Below are 23,989 nucleotides of genomic sequence, written 5' to 3' on the forward strand. Positions count from 1 at the left end.
TTTTATACTGACAGAGATAGTTCCCGCTCAATGCTGGCCTGTCAGAGGGAGGAGGAGCGTGGTTTAAACTTGCTCCTCCTAACGTCGGCGTGTAGGCTGATCCCAGCGTCGTGACGCACTTCCTGTTGCCGGTTGTAGTTCTTGTCTTCAACAGTTAATTTACCCTTAGTTTATATACTTAATATTGTAGCATAGCTTCCCCGGTATATTATAAAGGTTATGCATAAAAATAGCCAGTTCAACCCTAACAACTGGAATGGTAGATTTGCAGTGGAAGAAAGTGCAAAGTAGAAATAATGGGGTGCAAAGGAGCAAAATAAATAAATACAGTAGGGGAAGGGGTAGTTGTTTGGGCTAAATTATAGATGGGCTATGTACAGGTGCCGTAATCTGTGAGCTGCTCTGACAGCTGGTGCTTAAAGCTAGTGAGGGAGATAAGTGTTTCCAGTTTCAGAGATTTTCGTTCCAGTCATTGGCAGCAGAGAACTGGAAGGAGAGGCAGCCAAAGGAGGAATTGGCTTTGGGGGTGACCAGAGAGATATATCTGCTGGAGCGCGTGCTACAGGTGGGTGCTGCTATGGTGACCAGCGAGCTGAGATAAGGGGGAACTTTACCTAGCAGGGTCTTGTAGATGACCTGGAGCCAGTGGGTTTGGTGACGAGTATGAAGCGAGGGCCAGCCAACGAGAGCGTACAGGTCGCAGTTGTGGGTAGTATATGGGGCTTTGGTGACAAAATGGATGGCACTGTGATAGACTGCATCCAATTTATTGAGTAGGGTATTGGAGACTATTTTGTAAATGACGTCGCCGAAGTCGAGGATCGGTAGGATGGTCAGTTTTAGGAGGGTATGTTTGGCAGCATGAGTAAAAGATGCTTTGTCGAGAAATAGGAAGCCAATTCTAGATTTAACTTTGGATTAGAGATGTTTGATGTGAGTCTGGAAGGAGAGTTTACAGTCTAACCAGACACCTAGGTATTTGTAGATGTCCACATATTCTAAGTCAGAACCGTCCAGAGTAGTGATGCTGGACGGGCGGGCAGGTAGCGATTGGTTGAAGAGCATGCATTTAGTTTTACTTGTATTTAAGAGCAGTTGGAGGCCACGGAAGGAGAGTTGTATGGCATTGAAGCTCGTCTGGAGGGTAGTTAACACAGTGTCCAAAGGGCCAGAAGTATACAGAATGGTGTCGTCTGCGTAGAGGTGGATCAGAGACTCACCAGCAGCAAGAGCGACATCATTGATGTATACAGAGAAAAGAGTCGGCCCAAGAATTGAGCCCTGTGGGACCCCCATAGAGACTGCCAGAGGCCCGGACAACAGGCCCTCCGATTTGACACACTGAACTCTATCAGAGAAGTAGTTGGTGAACCAGGCGAGGCAATCATTTGAGAAACCAAGGCTATTGAGTCTGCCGATGAGGATGTGGTGATAGACAGAGTCGAAAGCCTTGGCCAGGTCAATGAATACGGCTGCACAGTATTGTTTCTTATCGATGGCGGTTAAGATATTGTTTAGGACCTTGAGCGTGGCTGAGGTGCACCCATGACCAGCTCTGAAACCAGATTGCGTAGCGGAGAAGGTGCGGTGGGATTTGAAATGGTCGGTAATCTGTTTGTTGACTTGGCTTTCGAAGACTTTAGAAAGGCAGGGTAGGATAGATATAGATCTGTAGCAGCTTGGGTCAAGAGTGTCCCCCCCTTTGAAGAGGGGGATGACCGCAGCTGCTTTCCAATCTTTGGGAATCTCAGACGACACGAAAGAGGTTGAACAGGCTAGTAATAGGGGTTGCAACAATTTCGGCAGATCATTTTAGAAAGAAAGGGTCCAGATTGTTTAGCCCGGCTGATTTGTAGGGGTCCAGATTTTGCAGCTCTTTCAGAACATCAGCTGACTGGATTTGGGAGAAGGAGAAATGGGGAAGATTTGGGCGAGTTGCTGTGGGGGGTGCAGTGCTGTTGACCGGGGCAGGGGTAGCCAGGTGGAAAGCATGGCCAGCCGTAGAATAATGCTTATTGAAATTCTCAATTATAGTGGATTTATCAGTGGTGACAGTGTTTCCTATCCTCAGTGCAGTGGGCAGCTGGGAGGAGGTGCTCTTATTCTCCAAGGACTTTAGTGTCCCAGAACTTTTTTGAGTTTGTTGCAGGAAGTACATTTCTGCTTGAAAAAGCTAGCCTTTGCTTTTCAAACTGCTTGTGTATATTGGTTTCTAACTTCCCTCAAAAGTTGCATATCACGGGGGCTGTTCGATGCTAATGCAGAACACCACAGGATGTTTTTGTGTTGGTTAAGGGCAGTCAGGTCTGGAGAGAACCAAGAGCTATATCTGTTCCTGGTTCTAAATTTCTTGAATGGGGCATGCTTATTTAAGATGGTGAGGAAGGCATTTAAAAAAAATAACCAGGCATCCTCTACTGAAGGGATGAGGTCAATATCCTTCCAGGATACCCGGGCCAGGTCAATTAGAAAGGCCTACTCGCTGAAGTGTTTCAGGGAGCGTTTGACAGAGTGAGTGGAGGTCGTTTGACCGCTGACCCATTACGGATGCAGGCAATGAGGCAGTGATCGCTGAGATCTTGGTTGAAAACAGCAGAGGTGTATTTAGAGGGCAAGTTGGTTAGGATGAAATCTATGAGGGTGCCCGTGTTTACGGCTTTGGGGTGGTACCTGGTAGGTTCATTGATAATTTGTGAGATTGAGGGCATCAAGCTTAGATTGTAGGGTGGCTGGGGTGTTAAGCATGTCCCAGTTTAGGTCACCAATCAGTTCACATTTTGTGTCCAAAGCACAGCTGGGGGCAGATGGTGGTCTATAGTAGGCGTCAACGGTGAGAGACTTGTTTTTAAAGAGGTGGGTTTTTAAAAGTAGAAGTTCAAATTGTTTGGGTACAGACCTGGATAGTAGGACAGAACTCTGCAGGCTATCTCTGCATTAGATTGCAACACCGCCCCCTTTGGCCGTTCTAGCTTATCTGAAAATGTTGTAGTTAGGGATGGAGATTTCAAAAAAGTCGTAAAGTCGTTTTTGACTAAAATTAAAACGTGTGTCTGTCACTCACGAGGTTAGAGTAATAGCAAGCTCAATTACTTTAAACATTGGCTCGAATCTAGGTTTCACTTCTCTCATTTACTTCCCAAACCCCGGACTGGCCTGCTTGGGGTCTGTTTCGCAAGCGTTCCCAGAAGTCTCGCGATGTTGCGCCTCTGGGTTTAGAAAGTATTAACAATTGGGTGGCTGCTAAAATGTTTCGCTCGTAATTTGGTGATGAGTTGTTGTTTTTTGTGGCCCCTACCACCATCAAAGTTGTCCATCCCTGCCCTCCAGCAAAGCTTATATCCATCCGTAGCATAGACCATATAAAACCAAAGATTAGCTACATTCAAAAGTAAACAGATCTGTAGCTAGTCTCAGATTGTATGTATGGTCACGTGACCATACGTTCATAAACAAACCATGACACGCAAAAAAAAAAAAACAGTGACACAGTTTGCTAGCTAACGTTAGCTAATAGCCGCCTTTGCCAAATAACCGAACATGAAGACTGCATACCCGTAACGTTTACGAGAAGCAACGAAGAGTGTCAGACCGTATACCAGTAGTTATGTAGCTAGTTAGTTAGAGTAGCAGTCATTTAGCTAGGTTAGCTAGCGCTTGAACGGCAGTTCCATGGCATCCTCAGCGGGAAGCGAAGTCCGAGTCCTCGGCCCTAGCGAAAGGACTTTGGGAGCACTGCCCGGTGCTCGGCCACCACTTCGCTCGCACCACCTACACACCACAACCACCGCAGGTTCCCCTGGATCTCTGATGGTGGAGTCGGTGGACGACGCGGAGGGTCTGTATGTCGCGGTGGAGAGATGTCCTCTCTGCAACACCGCCAGGCGCAGACTGACTTGTGCCCGATGCATTCAGGCAGGGGATTTCGTGTACTTCGACGGTAGAAACCCCGAACGGTGCGTGTTAACATTTAGCTAACTTCATAACACGGCTCTAAGTGATGACAATTTATGCGGCATCATCAGCTAAGATTGATTTTAGTACTCAACAATCGAACAAACATGATAGCTGGCTAGCTGTATTTACAAGAAGCTAGCATTGCCATAAAGAAAACGTTAGCTCTTAGCACTAGGTTGTTGTTAGTTGGCTAGCTAGCAAGGTAGTTTGTTTACAAGAGAACCATGGAAGGTAACACCCAGTAGGGCTGTTTGGGGTACATAACACTAGCTAGCTATATGTTATGAATAATCAAGCCATTTGAGCACAAACCTTCTCACACTAAACCGTGTAGCTTGCTAGCTTCCTAACTTTCTAGTGTAGTGAAACTAAAAATAACTCATGACATGTGGTGTCATGGCTCTTTGTTAGTGAAGTCGTGAAGGGCCATTGGCCTAATACTTTACTTACATTGGCATGTTCTATCATGCTTTTGTGAGTTTTCAGAATTCAATGACTAGCTAGTAGTCTAATGGCAGTTCATTTAGTTGTTCTATAGTTAAATTAATCTCAACTTGTTTTTGTAAAGTAGCTAGTTCTAAGCCACTCTTTCTCGCTCATTCTGCTGAGCTGCAGTCAGAGAAAAAAATGAACATGCCATTGGGTTATTAATGAAGTCTTTTCTCTCTCTTTTTTGTTTTATAGATACACAGAAAAATTGATAAGACTTAAAATGCTGAAGGAGGAGAAAGAACTTCTTGAACAGAGGTAAAGACCAGTTGCAGTTAAAAGATAATGAATATGTTGAATAATATCTTACTACTTTGCTGTTATGTTCTCAACCGTTTCTGCATACAGGAATATCTTATTATATTAATCATATGAATAAATCTACACACTCTTTTCCCAGTGTCATTACTGCCATGGATAAGAAGGTCCAGGCAGATCAGCTGGTAAGTTAAGTTATGACAACACACGAGAACATGATAAACTTAATTTACTCTGCCCTACGCGATGTAGCCTCTGTCTGTCTGTGTGTTTCTATGTGTCAATATCCTGCCTATTCTTTTCAAATCTAATGTGTTCGGTTTCATTCAGAAATGGAAGATGATGTCATGCAAGATGAAGATTGAGCAGCTCAAGGAGGCCATTGGCTGTGGGAACGAAGAGGTGAAGAGTGGTGAGTTACATGGCCCCAACGGACATTCAAATCAGTGACGAGTGATACTAGATGTTTACATTTTAATGTATTGTCTTCTTTATACTTTCCGCGTTATGTCTTTATGAAACCTGGCATTTGAAATAGTGGAAGACATTGGATGCTTCCCAAATGGCATTATATTCCATATATAGTCCATGACTTTTGCCATTTGGGATGCGTCCATTAAACATATCAATCAACATAGTATCCGTCCCTCTCCCCCGCAGGTAAGGACCTGCTGCTTCGCTCCCAGGAGGAGAGCCAGAGGCTGCAGCGGCGGGCCAGCCGCCACCAGGAGAAGAGGGACAAGATAGAGAGGCACAACCAGCGGCTGGGAGAACTGCTGGAGAAGAAGGGCAAGGAGCTGCAGGGTCGTCAAGATCGCCTGGCTGAGGTCCGCAAGGGACACATCCTGGAGCTCACTGCTCACATCTTCCCCACACAGGAGGAGAAACAGGGCAGCAGGTCAGTGACGCTGTACCTCATGCAGCATATGTAAATATATTTCATAAAGGATTCCCAATTTCTTTTCTCAAGTTGAAAAATAATAATTAGTCACCTATTGGCTCTGCAATGTTGAAAATCCAATTTTATTTTTGTAAACTTAAGTTTACAAATTTTGTTTAAAAAATAAAGACAAATGCTTGGACAATTATTGGCACCCAGAGCTAGTACCCAGAGCTAGTACTTGGTTGTACACAGCCTTTGGCCAAGATAACTGCAGACAAACGCTTCTTGTAGCCATCCATTGAGCTTGTTACACCTTCCTACTGGCACACTGCTCTAATTATTCAATGTTTGAGGAGTGCCCTCCACCAACTGCTGGGTAAATAGAATACCCTGACATAATCCTTTGAGGGTTGAGAATTCTGACCACTGTTAAAGTGCTCACAATCTCAGAGGACCTGAGGAGGGGTTCGAGATCAGGGGTTAGGAGAAAGCCAATTCCTGCTTTGGCCGTCTCTCCTTCCAGTTCTCTGCTGCCAATGACTGGAACGAACTACAAAAATCTCAAACTGGAAACACTTATCTCCCTCACTAGCTTTAAGCACCAGCTGTCAGAGCAGCTCACAGATCACTGCACCTGTACATAGCCCATCTATAATTTAGCCTAAAAAACTACCTCTTTCCCTACTATATTTATTTTGCTGCTTTGCACCCCATTATTTCTACTTTGTACTTTCTTCCACTACAAATCTACCATTCCAGTATTTTACTTGCTATATTGTATTTACTTCGCCACCATGGCCTTTTTTGCCTTTACCTCATCTCACCTCATTTGCTCACTTTGTATATAGACTTATCTTTCTACTGTATTATTGACTGTATGTTTGTTTTACTCCATGTGTAACTCTGTGTTGTTGTATGTGTCGAACTGCTTTTCTTTATCTTGGCCAGGTCGCAATTGTAAATGAGAACTTGTTCTCAACTTGCCTACCTGGTTAAATAAAAATAAAAAGGTTGTGAGGGAGGGGGAAGTGGTAAAGGAAGTGATCCTGCGATTCCTCATCAGCAACATGGTTTCCCTCACTCCCCAAAAATAAGTGTGCAAGTGCATATGGCGACAGACACATACACAGCCCTAAAAAGAAAGGAATGCACAGAAGTCAAGTCAGTTATCCTCCCATTGTCTGTACCACTACTCCTCAGAGACCTCCCTGGGTTTCTTATAAACTCAGCAAAAAAAGAAACGTCCCCTTTTCAGGACCCTGTCTTTTGAAAGATAATTTGTAAAAATCCAAATAACTTCAGATCTTCATTGTAAAGGGTTTAAACACTGCTTGTTCAATGAACCATAAATAATGAATGAACATGCACCTGTGGAACGGTCGTTAAGACACTAACAGCTTACAGACGGTAGGCAATTCATGTCACAGTTATTAAAACTTAGGACACTAAAGAGGCCTTTCTACTGACTCTGAAAACACCAAAAGAAAGACGCCCAGGGTCCCTGCTCATCTGTGTGAACGTGCCTTAGGCATGCTGCAAGGAGGCATGAGGACTGCAGATGTGGCCAGGGCAATAAATTGCAATGTCCGTACTGTGAGACGCCTGAGATAGGACGGACAGCTGATGCTCAGACTGTCCACAATAGGCTGAGAGAGGCTGGACTGAGGGTTTGTAGGCCTGTTGTAAGGCAGGTCCTCACCAGACATCACCGGCAACAACATCGCCTATCGGCACAAACCCATCGTCGCTGGACCAGACAGAACTAGCAAAAAGTACTCTTCACTGACGAGTCGCGGTTTTGTCTCACCAGGGGTGATGGTCGAATTTGCGTTTATTGTTGAAGGAACGAGCGTTACACCGAGGCCTGTACTCTGGAGCAGGATTGAGGTGGAAGGTCCGTCATGGTCTGGGGCGGTATGTCACAGCATTGTCGGACTGAGCTTGTTGTCATTGCAGGCAGTCTCAATGCTGTGAGTTACAAGGAAGACATCCTCCTCCCTCATGTGGTACCCTTCCTGCAGGCTCATCCTGACAGGACCCTCCAGCATGACAATGCCACCAGCCATACTGCTCGTTCTGTGCGTGATTTCCTGCAAGACAGGAATGTCAGTGTTCTGCCATGGCCAGTGAAGAGCCTAGATCTCAATCCCATTGAGCACGTCTGGGACCTGTTAGGTTGGAGGGTGAGGGCTAGGGCCATTTCCCCCACCAGAAATATCAGGGAACTTGCAGGTGCCTTGGTAGAAGAGTGGGGTAACATCTCACAGCAAGAACTGGCAAATCTGGTGCAGTCCATGAGGAGGAGATGCACTGCAGTACTTAATGCAGTGGCCACAAGATACTGACTGTTACTTTTGATTTTGACCCCCCCCCCCCCCTTTGTTCAGAGACACATTATTCAATTTCTGTTAGTCACATGTCTGTGGAAATTGTTCAGTTTATGTCTCAGGTGTTGAATCTTATGTTCATCCAAATATTTACACATGTTAAGTTTGCTGAAAATAAATGCAGTTGACAGTGAGAGGACGTTTCTTTTTTTGCTGAGTTTAGTTTATATACTGTATTACTCCATGGCTGGCCGGAATATGACTCAGGGCTTTTAGTTTTCTTCAAGGACTGGACCAATAGTCTCTGTCCAGGGATTTGATGCTTTAACAATAGACATCAAGTATAGGCCTACATTAATTTATACTGCCCTCTCATCTACTGGTTGAAGAGTTTTAGAGATGTTCCTCTCTGCTCCTCTGTCTCTCAGGGACCCAGCGGACATGTTGTCAGAGTGTGACCTGGCTCTGACCTCCAGCACGGTGAGTGAGCTGGCTGAGGCCCGTCGCACCACCTACCTGTCAGGACGCTGGATCTGGGACGACCAGAATGGAGAAACCAGCATTAGCATCACGGGACCCAGGGTCACGCTGCCTAGCAACGGGGACTGCTCCCCCTATTACAGCTGGGTGGAAGACAAGAGCACCAATGAGGGGCCAGGTAGGACTTTTTAGCAAAATATGTTGTATTAATGATTACATTTGCCATTTAGTGCACGTTTTTATTCAAAGTGACCTACAGTACAGTTAGTGCACACATTTTAATATATATTAGTATACTTTTGTGGCGCCACACACTTACCAAAAAAAAAAATACTAGCTGATTGAGAGGAACATCTTGTCCTTAGAGATTGACAATATTTACTTGTACTGTGCCAAGGCTATTTGTGATCATTAAGAGCTTTCATTTCCAGAGCTGGACCACATCAACCCAGCCCACACCATCAGTGCAGCTCTCTGCTATGCTACCCAGCTCATCAACATCCTCTCTCATATCCTGGATGTCAATCTGCCCAAGAAGTTGTGCAACAGTGAGTTCTGTGGTGACAGCCTGAGCAGGTACAGGTTCACCCGTGCTGTCACCAAGCTCAACACCAACATCCTTCACCTCTGCTTCTCACAGGTACTACAGAGCATGGTTCCTCTACTTTTTTCCCCTTGCCATTGTTCCGCTGCTGCTCTTCTGAGTTCTAAGCAGTGTTCGGGATAGTTCACCCAAATTTACAAAATGACACATTGGTTTCCTTACTGTGTAAGCACTCTATGGACAAGGTATGACAGAAATCCATGCTTTGGTTTATTTTCCCTGGCATGGTTTCTTCATGCTAAAGTTTTAGCATTCGTGGCACAAATCCTATTCAACTCATGGGGACCGATATTAGCATCTTTTGCTCATGTCCAAACAATCCTAAAGTATCTATAAAAAAATATATATATTGTGAAACTCTACAAAGTCACTTATAGATGTTTTGAACGTGTGAAAACTGTAAATATCGGTCCTAAGACTTGAATGCGATTTGTGCCACAAATGCTAAAATGTCAAGAGGTAAGATGGGTATTGATTTTGAGACATGACCTAGTATTTTACTATACGTGTTTGATTTCATTATACCTTTTTATACATGCATACATAATGTGAAATTCCTGTTCTTATTTAGATTTCAAACAAAAACAAGCGTATCTCTGTGAAATAAGTGTACTGCAAGCTTTTTTACATTAATTCAGTGAGTTCATTTGGCTTTTTGCGATCTGCGGAAACAACTTTGCAGACGACCACCACAGCCATGTAAAATCCTCAAGTTGCTGCAAGAAAGCACACTGCTATGTCAACAGAGCTCAGCGCTTATTATCAGATGTATTAGGCCACGAAATCCAACTTTTGGGATATAATGGTAATATGTTATAGAAAGACCCTACAGAACCATTCAGAACATGAAGAATCATGTGTCTTTGTACAATGTATTTTATGACAAGGACGTGAGATTACATCACCAATGCATGTTTTCACCCACTCTGGGCTGAGTCGGTGGACACCCTGGACTAACCAGTTGTGTGTGTGTGTGTGTGTTCTCCTGCAGCATGTTGAGAGTGAGCTGCTGCACCCTCACCACACCCTGAGGAATATCATGTTCCTGGTCTCTCCCGACAACAAGAACCTGGGCAGGTAAGAAAATCCCTGGTCAAAAGTAGTGCATTCTATGTTGAATAGGGTGCCATTTGGGACGCAGACTATCTCCTCCCTCTGTGCAGGACGGGTCCATACGAGGTGACTGCAGACCTGGAGGACTCCATGGAGCTTGTTGAGCCGGAGGCGGCTGGCTCGGCGGAGGAGAGCGGGGACGAGATGGTGACGGACGAGGAGACAGACCTGGGGACAGACTGGGAGACGGTCCCCAGCCCACGCTTCTGTGACATCCCCTCCCAGCCCATGGACCTGTCCCAGAGCATGGCCATGCAGGTGTCTCAGCCTGTGGGCCAGGCCGGGGGCATGATATCCTCAGCAGCTGCCTCCGTCACCTCCTGGTTCTGGGCCTACACCGGCCAGCGCTGAGGGAGAGAAGCCTGGAGGCTCACTGGCCAGGGTTGTATTCATTAGTGCAAAAATATATATAAATAAATGTTTTGTAATGTAGAATAAAAACTAGGGTTTCTTATTGGACATGTTAATTGAGTCCCTCCTTGTTTTAGTCCATTTGGTTTCTAATGAATACACCCCAGGACAGGCTGGACTGCTGGAGCTATACAGAATACCACATACCCAAACACAGAGATGGTTCTGTTCCATTCTCTGCCTGTAGTCAACTCCTGCCCTGCTCTGCAACCACCAAGAAGGGATCTTTTTTTTTTTTTTACTAGAAAAGTTGTCATTGAAATAGCAGCAGTGATTCTTCTGGTGAAAATGTTTATAGTGAGAAAGACTGACTTTTGGGGAGGTTGTTGTTCAATGACTATTCAAAGAGAGACTGGACTGGCAGTTGCATTAACTTACGTTGATTCAAAATGTCAAGACTGAGGAATGCCACAGCATTGCACTGGATATGGGACATACAAATGTGGCTTCATTCTATCCTGTTATTTTCCTCCTGAGATCTGGACTGTCCTGTGTACCCATCCTTATTGTCAGTTCTTAATGTTTATTTTTTTTAATCAAAAGTAGTGCAGCATCTCAGTGCTAGAGGCGTCACTACAGACCCTGGTTCGATTCCAGGCGCCGGCCTATGAGACTCCCAATTGGCCCGGCGACGTTAGGGTTTGGCCGGGGTAGGCCGTCATTGTAAACAAGAATTTGTTCTTAACTGATTTGCCTGGTTATTCCCTATGTTTTCATTTATTTAGAGTGCCATTTGGGATGCAGTTGACTACCTTCATGCTGCATTAAACAAAATGGTTCATGTAAGGGTTGTGTTTGAGTACTGACAAATGCCAAACAAGGGGCATGACCTTCGTGTTCTTCTTAAAATTATGACACACTTTCTTTGTTTTACTTCAATTGCTATTTACTTACCGGTCGGGTCTGTGTGATGGCAGGAGAATGGGGCAAAGAACCCCACGGAAGCAGTTCACCCCCCCCATAAGAAGTACAGTTGACCTAGTGGTATCTTGTTTATTTTGTTATTTAGGGCTCTATTCAATCCATTTTGTGGAAATTTGGCACCACAGCCCAATATAAATTTTATAGGCAATGTTCTAGCATTGGCGGAGACTACATTCATGGTAAATGCTGCATATGTTGGCTCATTCAGACATTACCTTTAAATAATTTAAATCATGAAATCTGTATCGCTTCATTTGATATGGATTGAATGGAGCCCTTATTCTTTTTATAGTAATGTTGTGTTTGTGTGGGTCTTTTCTACTACAGGTGGACAATGACATAGGTGGCATAAATTAGAAGGATATCAAGGGACACCTCTTTGGCTTACTTCATTTGTACACTGAACAAAAAATAAACTCAACATGTAAAGTGTTGGTTTCATGAGCTGAAATATAAGATCCCAGAAATGTTACATATGAACAAAAAGCTTATTTCTCTCAAATGTTGTGCACAAATCTGTTTACATCCCTGTTAGTGAGCATTTCTCCTTTGCCAAGATAATCCATCCACTTGACAGGTGTGGTATGTCAAGAAACTGATTAAACAGAATGACATTACACAGGTGCACCTTGTGCTGGGGGACAAAAGGCCACTAAAATGTGCAGTTTTGTCACGACACAATGCCACAGATGTCTCAAGTTGAGGGCGCATGCAATTGCAAATTGAATGTTCATTTCTCTACCAAATGCTGCCTCTGTTTTAGAGAATTTGGCAGTATGTCCATCTGGCCTCAACCAAAGACCACGTGTATGGCGTCATGTGTGTTTGCTGATGGCAACGTTGTGCCCGTGGTGGTGGGGTTATGGTGTGGGTAGGCATAAGCTATGGACAACGAACACAATTGCATTTTATTGATGGCAATTTGAACGCACAGAGATACTGTAACTAGATCCTGAGGCCCATTGTCGTGCCATTCATCTGCCACCATGTTTCAGCATGATAATGCACGGCCCCATGTCGCAAGGATCTGTACACAATTGCTGGAAACTGAAAATGTCCCAGTTTTTCTATGGCCTGCATACTCACAAATGTCACCCATTGAGCATGTTCGGGATCGACATGTACGATATCGTGTTCCAGTTCCTACCAATATAAAGCAATTTTGCACAGCTATTGTAGAGGAGTGGGACAACCTTCTACATGCCACAAACAGCCTGATCATCTTGATATTAACGAGATGTGTCACATGAGGGAAATGGTCACCAGATACTGACTTTTTCTGATCCACGCCCCTACCTATTTTTAAAGGTATGTGTTCCCAGTCATGTGAAATCCATAGATTAGGGCCTAATGAATTTATTTCAATTGACCGATTTCCATATGAACTTTAACTCAGTAAAGTCTTGTTGCGTTTATATTTTTGATCAGTATAGAACCTGATAGCTGTATTCTACTACTGCCTGTTCTGTATTGGGAGACAATCTCTCTCCTATAGACGTCCATCATCCGTCTGTAAATCCATGTCTTAAGCGGTTGGTTTATTTTGTTTTTGGGGCTTGTGGAACATAATTTGGAAATCAACGGTAAAACATTATGCAAAAACGTCACAATAAGCACCACTTCCCTAGACAATTTGAATGAAGATCTCTAATGACATTTATAACATACTAGAGACAAAATAGGTTGTGTAAAAAAAAGGATTGTGATCTCTTCCATAAAAAGTCTGATTTGAACCAGAAGCATGTGTTAAGTGGAGTCAAGTGTGTTGTATAACTATGTTCAGATGGGCATAAGTGTTAGCTGCACTGCAAACCCCAAACTATTGTAACCAGTTGCTTTACAGAAAAACAGGTTCCACCGTTGACGAAGGCTACGTTTACACAGGCAACTCAACCTTTGCTTGCTGGTAAATCTATTTTGTATGGCAGGCAGGCAGACTACGGTGTACATGAAATACACAAGGCCTGCTAGTACTCAGATTTAAGAGAGCGCTAACAAGTTTGGATTTAGATGATCAGCATCAAAACCACTGGCAACAAGGATATTTTAATGCATTTTATTGCCAAGCCTTATTCATCCCCTAGTTGTTACTTAAGGGCACCTGAAATAAAATAAACAATTATTTCAGGAGGCAGACAAATCCAACCCTGGTTCATATGAGCACCCTTTGTTTGGTACATTGCTTACTCAGCTCACCTTCCCTTTTAAAATGCACAGTCCAGACCCTTTGAGAAAGCAATTTTTATATTAAATTATAAAATTGACAAGCAGTAAATCTCCCTCAACTGTTTGACATGACTAAATATCAACTTCCAGAAATTAATTTTCACAGCAAGGCAGATTTAGCTTTCATAATTGTGTTGTGCTGTTTTCCAACACACCTGGACCCTAACCAATTCCCCTCGCCCCAGTGAAAGGCAAGCATACCAACCAGCTCTACAGTACAGACCTTAAGTTGTGAAGAACACAACGTTGACAATTGAAGAGTGACATGTAAGGCTGGAGTCCCTCCATATATTCAGTAAAGAAAATTACATTTTGTTGTAACAGTTACACTTCCTTTGTTTAAAAGAGACAATGAAAAGGTAGGGAATGACAGTTAAAACCTCCGAATGAATGCGCTTTATTGGAAGTAAAATGCATTTACAGAGAATACAGCAGGAATATACAACAAAGTAAAAAATAAAAAAAAATCTGGGAGCAAACTACTTTTGGAGACCATTATTTTTCCCATTTGTCATCAATCCTGATTCTTTTTCTTTTAGATCATGTCCAGTTAAAGTCATTGTAAAGAACAGAGACACTGAGGTGACATTTCCCATGTTTCCCTTCAAGAAGTTATAGCAATATAAAAAGAGGGATATTAATAACAAACTCGTCCCAAATGGCACTCTTTTCCCTATATAATAACGCACTACTTTTGACCAGAGCCTTATGGGCCCTAGTCAAAAGTAGTGCATTATATAGGGAATAGTGTGCTATTTCCAACACACAAAAATAAAAATAAATGGTAGAGAAAAAAAACTGAGCGGCTAATAAGCATATGGGTTACAGACTGGGTTATACATCTGGGACCCGCTGCAAAAAAAAAAAAACACCCAATAATAATTCAGCAATATACACATGACAGGGTAAATACCTTTTTCTTTTTACCAAACTGAAGCTAATAAATGCATTCAAGTCAAGTCATAGATACTCGTGCTGCTTGTCACTCTTATTCTCCCTGTTTTTGATATAGGACTCTGTAGGACTATGTACAATGTAAACACAACCGGGCACAGAACAAACTAGTTTCAATCAGATCCAAAACCGACAACAAAGCCTCTCTGACCCGGAGCCTGATACAGTGGAGTGGGGATATAGATTCCGTTAACCAAATGGCACCCTATTCCCTATATAGTGCACTACCTTTGACCAGAGCCCTGTGGGTGCCTTATATAGGGAATAGAGTGCCATTTGGGAAGCAACCAGGATATGGAATAGGGTTGATTCACATTTTGCATAAACCGAGGACCTGCAGCCATGTATGTATTCACTTAGACAACATAATACACACACTGAGTAAATCACTTGTGGGTGGGATACACTACATAACGTTGATAGGCTTTACCTTGACTAAAGTATCTATTTCATGTAACGGTCAGTTGATGCATAAGGAAAGAGTTACGGTAAGGAAGGACACATTAAGCATCAACACTGAAGAGAAAGATTAATTAAAGCTCTTCTCTTCAACACACTTATCAGAACCAGAGTTTATGCTTCAACCCAAAACATTGAAGCAAGTAAATAGAATACCCTGACAGAATCCTTTGAGGGTTGAGAATTCTGACCACGGTTAAAGTGCTCACAATCTCAGAGGACCTGAGGGGTTAGAGATCAGGGGTCAGAGGTCAGGGGAAAAGGAAGAGATCCAGCGATTCCTCATCAGTATCAGCAACATGGTTTCCCTCAGACTCCCCACAAATAAATGCACATGCACATATGGCGACAGACAGACATCAGCCCTCAGACAAAATAAAGCACACAGAAGTCAAGTCACTTCTCCTCCCATTGTCTGTACCACTACTCCTCAGAGACCTCCCTGGGTTTCTTATAGATTGGCATGTTGATACTATGGAAGGCGGGCACCCAGCGGTTGTCATGGAGACCGACGTTGCAGCCGGGCGTGTCTTTGTGGGAGCCGTGGCAACACATCCAGTACCCGGGGCCGTAGGGCAGCGCCTGGCAGTAGGGCTTGTGGTGCCAGCGGCAGAGGGACACGTCTCCGCGCCCATACCGCTTTTTACACTGCTTGCAGGGATCGTCTTTGTAGCGGGGGTCGCACACCCAGCGGGAGTCCGCGGGGCGCACGCCGTAGCTCTCGATGAGGAACTTGAAATAGTGGCAGGTGCACTTGAGTGCGGCCAGGCTCTCTGTGGGCAGCAGGCAGAAGATCTTGATGATGATGTGGTGAGGCAGGAAGGACATGTACTGCTGGGGTTCCAGGAGCAGTTGGATCTTAAAGCGCATCTCCAGGAACTCGTGAGACACCAGGCGGCGCAGGGGGAAAGGCACGGTCTCACACCGGCTAACATCACTCCCCTCTCCCTCACTCACTGCCTCTTCCTCCTCTTTGGCCCAGTTCTCACTGTGTGATATGGGTTCAGGGAGGAGAGAAGTGATAGAAGGGTCACGGGGCTGAATCTTGGAGGGTTCTGCTGAGTCTCTGGTGGGTTTAGGGCTGGATTCCATGTCCTGGGGGGTGTGGGTGGGAGAATTGTCTGTGTGTGGGAGTGTGTGTTCAAGCACCACCTGTGAGGGCAGAGGGTGTGAGAAGAAGAGCATGCCTGGGAGGGGCTCCTCATACTGTAGTTTACTACTGCTCTCTGTTCTGCTGGCCCTGGCCTGCTCTGACAGGAGCTGGAAGTGCAGGTTCTGCCCAGACTCCACAGCCCTGTTCTTCTTCTGCTGCCCCAGGCCCTGGGCCTCACAGCTCTCCTCTGTCTCTCTGACGACAGAGGCGCCACACCCAGAGTCCACGCTGTGAGACGGAGAGGCTGAATCAGAGGTGCTGGAAGCCAACTGGGCAGCTTCACAGCAGCTGCTGGGAGCTAGTTTCTCCGTGTGGCTGGTGCTAGCAGAGGGATAGCCAGTAGAGGGACTAGCGTGGCGGTGCGGCACCCTGGTCGTCGTCTCTAGTCCATGGTGGGGCCCGGTGGGAGACTGAGGTGGAGGTGGCTGGGCTGAGATGGAGAAGGCATCTGCTCCTGCCAGTAGTACCCGGCCCACCCTCCTCCGCAGGCTGTTGTTGCGAGTGAGGCTGTTGTTGCGCGAGAGGCTGTTGTTGCGCGAGAGGCTGTTGTTGCGCGAGAGGCTGTTGCGTGAGAGCTCTCCCCCAGATCTGGACCCTTCCCTTCTAACACTCTGGTGCTTCAGGCACTCTGACTCCAGCTTGGCCACCATGTCTGACACCTTTACAAACTCTGCCTCCTCATCTGTCCCCTGGGGGTTCTGGTCTGGGGCTCTGGGCTGCTGAGGCTCCAGGGTCAGTGACAGCCCCCTGGATAAGGTAATGCTTGTGGAGCTCCGCAGAGACACAGGCTTCGAGTCCACCTGCTTGTCGCTGGCTCTTTGCTCCAAGAAGGCCACCAACTCCACCACAGAGAGAGCCTTGTCAGTCCCAGTCTCACTCACCTCCTCACCCTCTACCCTACACACCTGCTCCCCACCCACCCGTACAACCACCTCCCCACACTCAGGCACTCTGGGTCTCTCTCTGAGGCAGAGGGTCACCTCTACAGGGCTGTTCTCAGTGGGGCTCAGTGTCTCCAGGGCTCTGGATGACTGTCTGTCTCGGTCCTGGTGGTGCCCCTGTGACCCTGACCTCCTCCTGCGCTTGGCCACAGAGCCACCCTCGTCCTCCCAGCAGCTCTTCATCTTCACAGACACGGTCCTCACCGGGCTGCTGCTCACCAAGTCCTCACCGGCCTCTCTGACAGGCTCTCCATCCCCACCGTTCACCAGGCTGCCACGGCACTGGGGCGAGGCGAAGATGGCGATCTTCTCCTTGGTGTTGCCGGGCTTGATGACAGCCCAGATTTCCAGCGGTCCCTCTCTGTCCTCCCCTTCATAAGAGATGCTGAAGGAGGCCTCCTGGTTCTCAGAGCCCACTGAGCCTGTAGAAGAGGTGGTGCAGGAGGTGGTGGAGAGTAGCAGGGAGGAGGGGGTGTTGCAGGAGGTGGTCTTTGAGGTTTTACTCTGGGCCCAGGTGGCACTACTGTGGAATACATCCCCCTCGGACTCACTCAGCCTCGAGGTCTGCAGCCCACTGCCACTGTTGCCGTGGTTATTATTACTGTTGTTGAGCTGGTTGGAGCCACTGTTGTCATTACTGCAGCACTGCAGGGTGTTGGTGGATATGACACTGAGGGGGTAGCAGGTCGTACCCTGGCCTAGCCCGTTGCTTATCGGACCAACCAGGGCCACTTCCGGGCGGACCCCCCACACTGTCCTCTGTGACAGGACCCCCTGCTGGATCACATGAAGGCCTCTCTGGCTGTCTTGATTGGACTCCAGGTGGAGCTCTTTCTTCTGCAGTTTTGGATGTTGCTTGAGATGCATGGCTGCAACCCTGGAACAGAAGGAAATTAATAAGTTATTGTGGTGCATGTGATGTGACCGTCTGACCAGGGGCCTGTTCAGGAGGATGCAATGTCAGAGAATATTCATAGAAGGCAGAATAGATATTTAAGACGGCTCTAGTGATTATATTTGTATCTGACACATTCTGAACATTTTGCTCTTGGCACGGAGATGCAGAAGGAGAGGAGACGAGGCCAGGAGAACGTTTGCCGTGCCTGTGCCTAACAAACCCCCTGGCAAAACCTCCCTTAGGGAAACACTAACAGTGGAAAAGAGCTGGGCTTTCCTGTGTATCTGAGTTATTGGAGTTCAAGCAGGCAGAAATCCTTCCGGTATGACGTAGCACTGTGATAAAGCAATGCTCTGACTACACTGGAAGTTAATAGGAATAAAACTTTTAAATGTATGATAGACGTTTTCACCATGTCAGATTTCAATACCGGCCGATGTTATAACATCAAGGACTCATTCTCTCTCATTCCTTGATGATATTTTTGCGATATTCCTAAGAGAAGTTTGTAATTGAACAGAGGGTCTAACACATTTCTCCTGTCTGTCTGCCTCTTCAGTCCAGGGTGCATTGCATGGTGCCATTGCAAAATGTCAGACTCCACTGTGTGGTACATCGATCTGCAGGTTGAACATGGTGAGATTGTAGACTCCTAAATTGATTGTGCGGTTTGTTAAGGTGATTTTACAGCTAACTAGCTACAGTTTAAGTCAGAAGTTTACATTCGTTGGAGACATAAAAACTCGTTTTTCAACCACTCCACAAATTTCTTGTTAACAAACTATAGGTTTGGCAAGTCGGTTAGGACATCTACTTTGTGCATGACACGTAATTTTTCCAACAATTGTTTACAGACAGATTATTTCACTTATAATTCACTGTATCACAAGTCCAGTGGGTCAGAAGTTTACATACACTAAGTTGACTGTGCCTTTAAACAGCTTGGAGAATTCCAGAAAATGTCATGGCTTTAGAAGCTTCTGATAGGCTAATTGACATCATTTGAGTCAATTGGAGGTGTACCTGTGGATGTATTTCAAGGCCTACCTTCAAACTCAGTGCCTCTTTGCTTGACATCATGGGAAAATCAAAAGAAATCAGCCAAGACCTCAAAAGAAAAATTGTAGAACTCCACAAGTCTGGTTCATCATTGGGAGCAATTTCCACACGCCTGAAGGTACCACGTTCATCTGTACAAACAATAGTACGCAATTATAAACACCATAAGACCACGCAGCCATCATACCAGTCAGGAAGGAGACGCGTTCTGTCTCCTAGAGATGAACGTACTTTGGTGCGAAAGTGCAAATCAATCACAGAACAACAGCAAAGGACCTTGTGAAGATGCTGGAGGAAACCGGTACAAAAGTATCTATATCCACAGTAAAACGAGTCCTATATCGACATAACCTGAAAGGCCGCTCAGCAAGGAAGAAGCCACTGCTCCAAAACCACTATAAAAAAGCCAGACTATGCTTTGCAACTGCACATGGGGACAAAGATTGTACTTTTGGAGAAATGTCCTCTGGTCTGATGAAACAAAAATAGAACTGTTTGGCCATAATGACCATCGTTATGTTTGGAGGAATAAGGGGGAGGTTTGTAAGCCGGAGAACACCATCCCAACCGTGGGGTGGGGGTGGCAGCATCATGTTGTGGGGGTGATTTGCTGCAGGAGGGACTGGTGCACTTCACAAAATAGATGGCGTCATGAGGAAGGAAAATGATGTGGATATACTGAAGCAACATCAAGACATTAGTCAGGAAGTTAAAGCTTGGTCGCAAATGGGTCTTCCAAATGGACAATGACCCCAAGCATACTTCCAAAGTTGTGGCAAAATGGATTAACCTCTTTGGGTTAGGGGACAGTATTTTGACATCTGGATGACAATCATGCTCAAAGTAAACTGCCTGTTACTCAGGCCCAGAAGCTAGGATATGCATATAATTGGTAGATATGGATAGAAAACACTAAAGTTTCTAAAACTTAAAATGTCTGAGTATAACAGAACTGATATGGCAGGCAAAAACCCAAGGACAAACCATCCAGAAAAAAATAAATAATAATTCAGCCCACCATTGATTCCTATGGCTGTCAATTTTAATATGAAGGGAAGAGCTCCCAGATTGACATCTAGTGGAAGCCCTAGGAACTGCAGTCTTTAGAAAGAGTTTCAGGCTCGTTTTTGGAAAAATTAGCTAGAATTTATAGTTTTTCCTAAGAGGCTCCCATTTTGGCTGTAGTGTTTATTACGTGTTCTTGTGAATGTGCGTACTTTGCTGTTTATCTCCGGTAATGACAATAACGATTCTCCGTCTTATATTTTATAGTTTATTTACGTATTAGGGTACCTGCGGTTTGATTATAAACGTTGTTTGACTTGTTTGGAGAAGTTTATTGGTAATGTTTGGTATGCATTTTGAAGGAGGGAAACCGGTGGATTATTGCATGAAGCGCGCCAGCTAAACTGAGTTTTTGGGGATATAAAGAAGGACTTTATCGAACAAAAACGACCATTTGTGATGTAGCTGGGACCTTTTGGAATGCCAACAGAAGAAGATCTTCAAAAAGGTAAGTGATTTATTTTAGTACCATTTCTGACTTTCGTGGCGCATCTGCCTGGTTGGAACATTTTTTAAACAATTGCAAGGCAATGCTACCAAATACTTATTGAGTGTATGTAAACTTCTGACCCACTGGGAATGTGATGAAAGAAATAAAAGCTGAAATAAATCACTACTATTATTCTGATATTTCACATTCTCAAAATAAAGTGTTAAGAAAAAACATTGTTCTCACATGGTGTTATGTAACACTAAATTATAGTAATGGGTGGTTTTGGGTGGATTCTTCCTTTAATGCAACCTGTTTCCTAAGCTTATCTATGAGAGATATTTCATCCTAATGATGACGGGGAGAAGGAGCAGAGCTCCATGCCTTAGAATGGATGGCTCAGAACCAGGTGACCCTACTGTTCACACTGCAGACAGTTTTAGTCCCAAATGGCACCATATTCCCTACATAGGGCTCTGGTCAGAAGTAGTGCACTAAATAGGGAATAGGGTGCTATTTGGGACGCATTAAGTGTCTTGGTCATGGAGCGGCGTGTCACACTAAACCTCAACACAAGGACTGCTGTTCCCCCAGCCCATCCTCCCTCTGCTCTGACACAATGGGTGCAGAGCCTTCAAGTCAAGACACAGCTGGGCCCTTAAACAGGCCCTCTCAGCTGACCTAGCCCCTGATACACCCCTAACACACACACTAAATTCAAGGGCTTTATTGGCATGGGAAACAACATTGCCAAAGCAAGTCTCTCTCTCTCTCGCTCTCTGTCACAGACACACAGGACAGGACTTCAAGCAGCCGCAGTGGGACAGGACAGCAGACAGGCCCTAGCCCTCACAGCCTTACAGGCACAAGTGCATATAAGGCATTCTTCACTGCAGCCCTGGAACTCTGATAATGGGGGACAGAAGGGAGGGGAGGTGGTGCACCTCATGTGACCAATTCAGGGATGGCATGCAGGGATGGGGGAGGTGTTAGAGGGCAACAAGGTGACAGCAAAGGCACTGGCTGCTTCTCAAAATGGCACCCTATTCCCTATATAGTGCACTAATCTCGACCAGGGCCCATAAGGTATGGGATGCACACTGCTTTCTAGGGGTGGGGTTGGGTTGGCTTCATCTACTCATTGGCTAGCTGGTGAGTGTGTAAAGCAGTGTGTCAAGGAAAGAAAAATTGCAGCCTGTTGTTGTGTGTCCTTGAAAGGCCTGCAGTAGCCCCCCATCACTCTCCTCTCCTTTCTTCTCTCCCACCAGTCCCAGTGTTCTCACTGCTCTATGGAAACCGACAGAAGGAATTCATGTGTCAGGTCAGTATCACGTTGTGTGTGTACACACACACACACACACACACACACACACACACACACACACACACACACACGGGCAGTCACAGCAACAAGTTAAGAGTGCCACCAACGTCAACATGGCTCATATAATATCTCCATGGCAACAACTACACTAAGACTTGCACTACTGGCACAATACTCCAACTTTCACTTCCTGGTTTCAATGACAACACTGCCTTGGCAGCACTTAAGCAGGCAGGAGGCTCAGCTTTCAAGCCAGGGCAAAGATTGTGTTCCTCATTAACCCAGATAAACCAGACTAATTCACCATGTCCCAACAGTCTGTGCCATTGTCATGCCAACTCCTTATCATTCATTGTCATGGCAAACAAGGGGTGTATGCCTGGAGAGGAGCCAACTCAGGAGTGTATTATTCAGTGAGGTGAAACATTCAGAAACCTTGCAGAAAGAAATGTAAAGAATAGAGATGCTGAAATGACTCCCTATTCTAGATGACAGAATGATGTGTTGTTCTACACAATATATTTCCATGTGAATGTTTTGTAATGTCGTAGTTGCACCCTCCTAAACAGGCCCCTGGTCTTGCTCGCCAAGTTTTACTGTTGCTTATTATTACACAACCTGGCCAGAAGAGACACTTCCCCTTCCCAGCAGCACTCAGACCCTACACTACCCCTTCCCAGCAGCACTCAGACCCTACACTACCCCTTCCCAGCAGTGTTCAGACCCTACACAGAGGCTGCGTCTCAAATGGCACTCTATTCCCTATATAGGGGTCTTGTCAAAATGAATGCACTATATAGGGACTAGGTGCCATTTGGGGGACACCCCCTACACAAACTCTACTCTGACATTTCTCAATGCCTTAGACTGTGCCTAAAACACATCAGCGCTAATGGCAATTTGAGGGAAAAGTCTAACTTAGCGTTAGGTAAAAAGAAAACAAGCGGTCTGAAGTGAAAAGCACAACAGAGCTGGCCCTGGGTAGACTGGGGGGTGAGTCATGGGCTCTGATGGGTGAGCTCATGGATGAACTCAGCGATAGAGAGCAGCTTCAATTTAACAACCTTTTTTCACTCTCTCTCCTTCCCTCTTTCAAAAGTCCATGACTTCTTCAGCATGGGGTGCTGCCAGGGAACTGATCCAACTTCAAAAGTATGAAGTCACATGAGGGTCTGTGTCCCAAATGGCACCCTTCTCCCTATGTAGTGCACTACTTTTGACCAGAGACCTATGGGACCTGGTCAAAAGTAGTGCACTATATACGGAATAGGGTCAATTTGGGACAAACTCGAGCAATCAGAGTCTGAGGCTCTGCCTGCTGCAATTATGGTGTAACATCACATCATGTTCTTCCTGAGGCGAGGCAGGGAGCTAGTGGGCTTCAGACCTGGGTTCTAATACTACTCTTGGGCTGAGGCAGCCTGAAGCACAGCACGGGCTGTGTCAATGAAATGGCTCGTCATTTACATACGAGGTAAACACAATATACTTTTCTGGCAAGGTAAACAAACCCCAAACAAATAAAGCTGTACGATTTGGACAAAATATCTAATTTCTATTTTTTGGGCCAGATATTGTAATTGTGAATTGAGGTTTTCTAAAAACTTGGGTGACAACATGGTAATTCCATCCGACATGGATAAAACAAGTGTCAAGGTAGAGATCATCCCTTCTGACATGATCAGATGAATTAATACATTCTGTGCTAAATTAATACAAAGCCAAATGAAACAAATCCTTTCCAACATTGTTATTGGCTACAGATAAGATTACACACCTACATCCCCAAACATGTTGTTTGGGGGTACACCACTAAAAATTAGCAAATATATTTAACATGATCAAAGTATAGTGTGCTATAAGCACAGACATTATTAATTGATGAATAACATGAATTCTTAATTCCTATTTTAACAATATGAATTCTGAAATAACCTAAGAATTATTTATTCAGGCACCCATAGGCTGCAGATGGAATAGGAAGCTTATGATTGTATAATTATGTACAAATAAGCTCAATCATTATTATAATTGAAA

The 23,989-nt window shown here is 45.1% G+C and overlaps 2 protein-coding genes across 5 annotated transcripts in view; one reads left to right on the forward strand and one right to left on the reverse strand.

The window, feature by feature from the left end:
* Positions 1–3,449: 3,449 nt before the first annotated feature.
* On the forward strand, positions 3,450–11,890 carry LOC115162066 (beclin 1-associated autophagy-related key regulator). The gene is made up of 9 exons (XM_029713003.1): positions 3,450–3,953; positions 4,639–4,701; positions 4,844–4,886; positions 5,032–5,113; positions 5,362–5,599; positions 8,340–8,569; positions 8,823–9,031; positions 9,987–10,072; positions 10,159–11,890. The coding sequence occupies exons 1-9, from the start codon at positions 3,670–3,672 to the stop codon at positions 10,457–10,459; spliced, it is 1,536 nt and encodes a 511-aa protein (XP_029568863.1). The 5' UTR covers positions 3,450–3,669; the 3' UTR covers positions 10,460–11,890.
* Positions 11,891–14,036: 2,146 nt separating this feature from the next.
* LOC115162067 (F-box only protein 34) overlaps positions 14,037–23,989 on the reverse strand; it is a 30,062-nt gene continuing 20,109 nt past the window's right edge. For 3 of the 4 annotated variants that reach the window (XM_029713004.1, XM_029713005.1, XM_029713006.1), the window contains exon 3: positions 14,037–18,053. In XM_029713004.1, coding sequence (XP_029568864.1) covers positions 15,506–18,053 — 2,548 coding nt within the window. In that variant the 3' untranslated portion in view covers positions 14,037–15,505. Of the gene's footprint in view, positions 18,054–21,776; positions 21,916–23,989 lie in introns of those variants that run through there. The other variant, XR_003869483.1, reaches the window with a different exon arrangement.

This window comes from Salmo trutta, chromosome 25 (genome assembly GCF_901001165.1).
Source record: "Salmo trutta chromosome 25, fSalTru1.1, whole genome shotgun sequence".
NCBI classification, from domain to species: Eukaryota; Metazoa; Chordata; class Actinopteri; order Salmoniformes; family Salmonidae; genus Salmo; species Salmo trutta.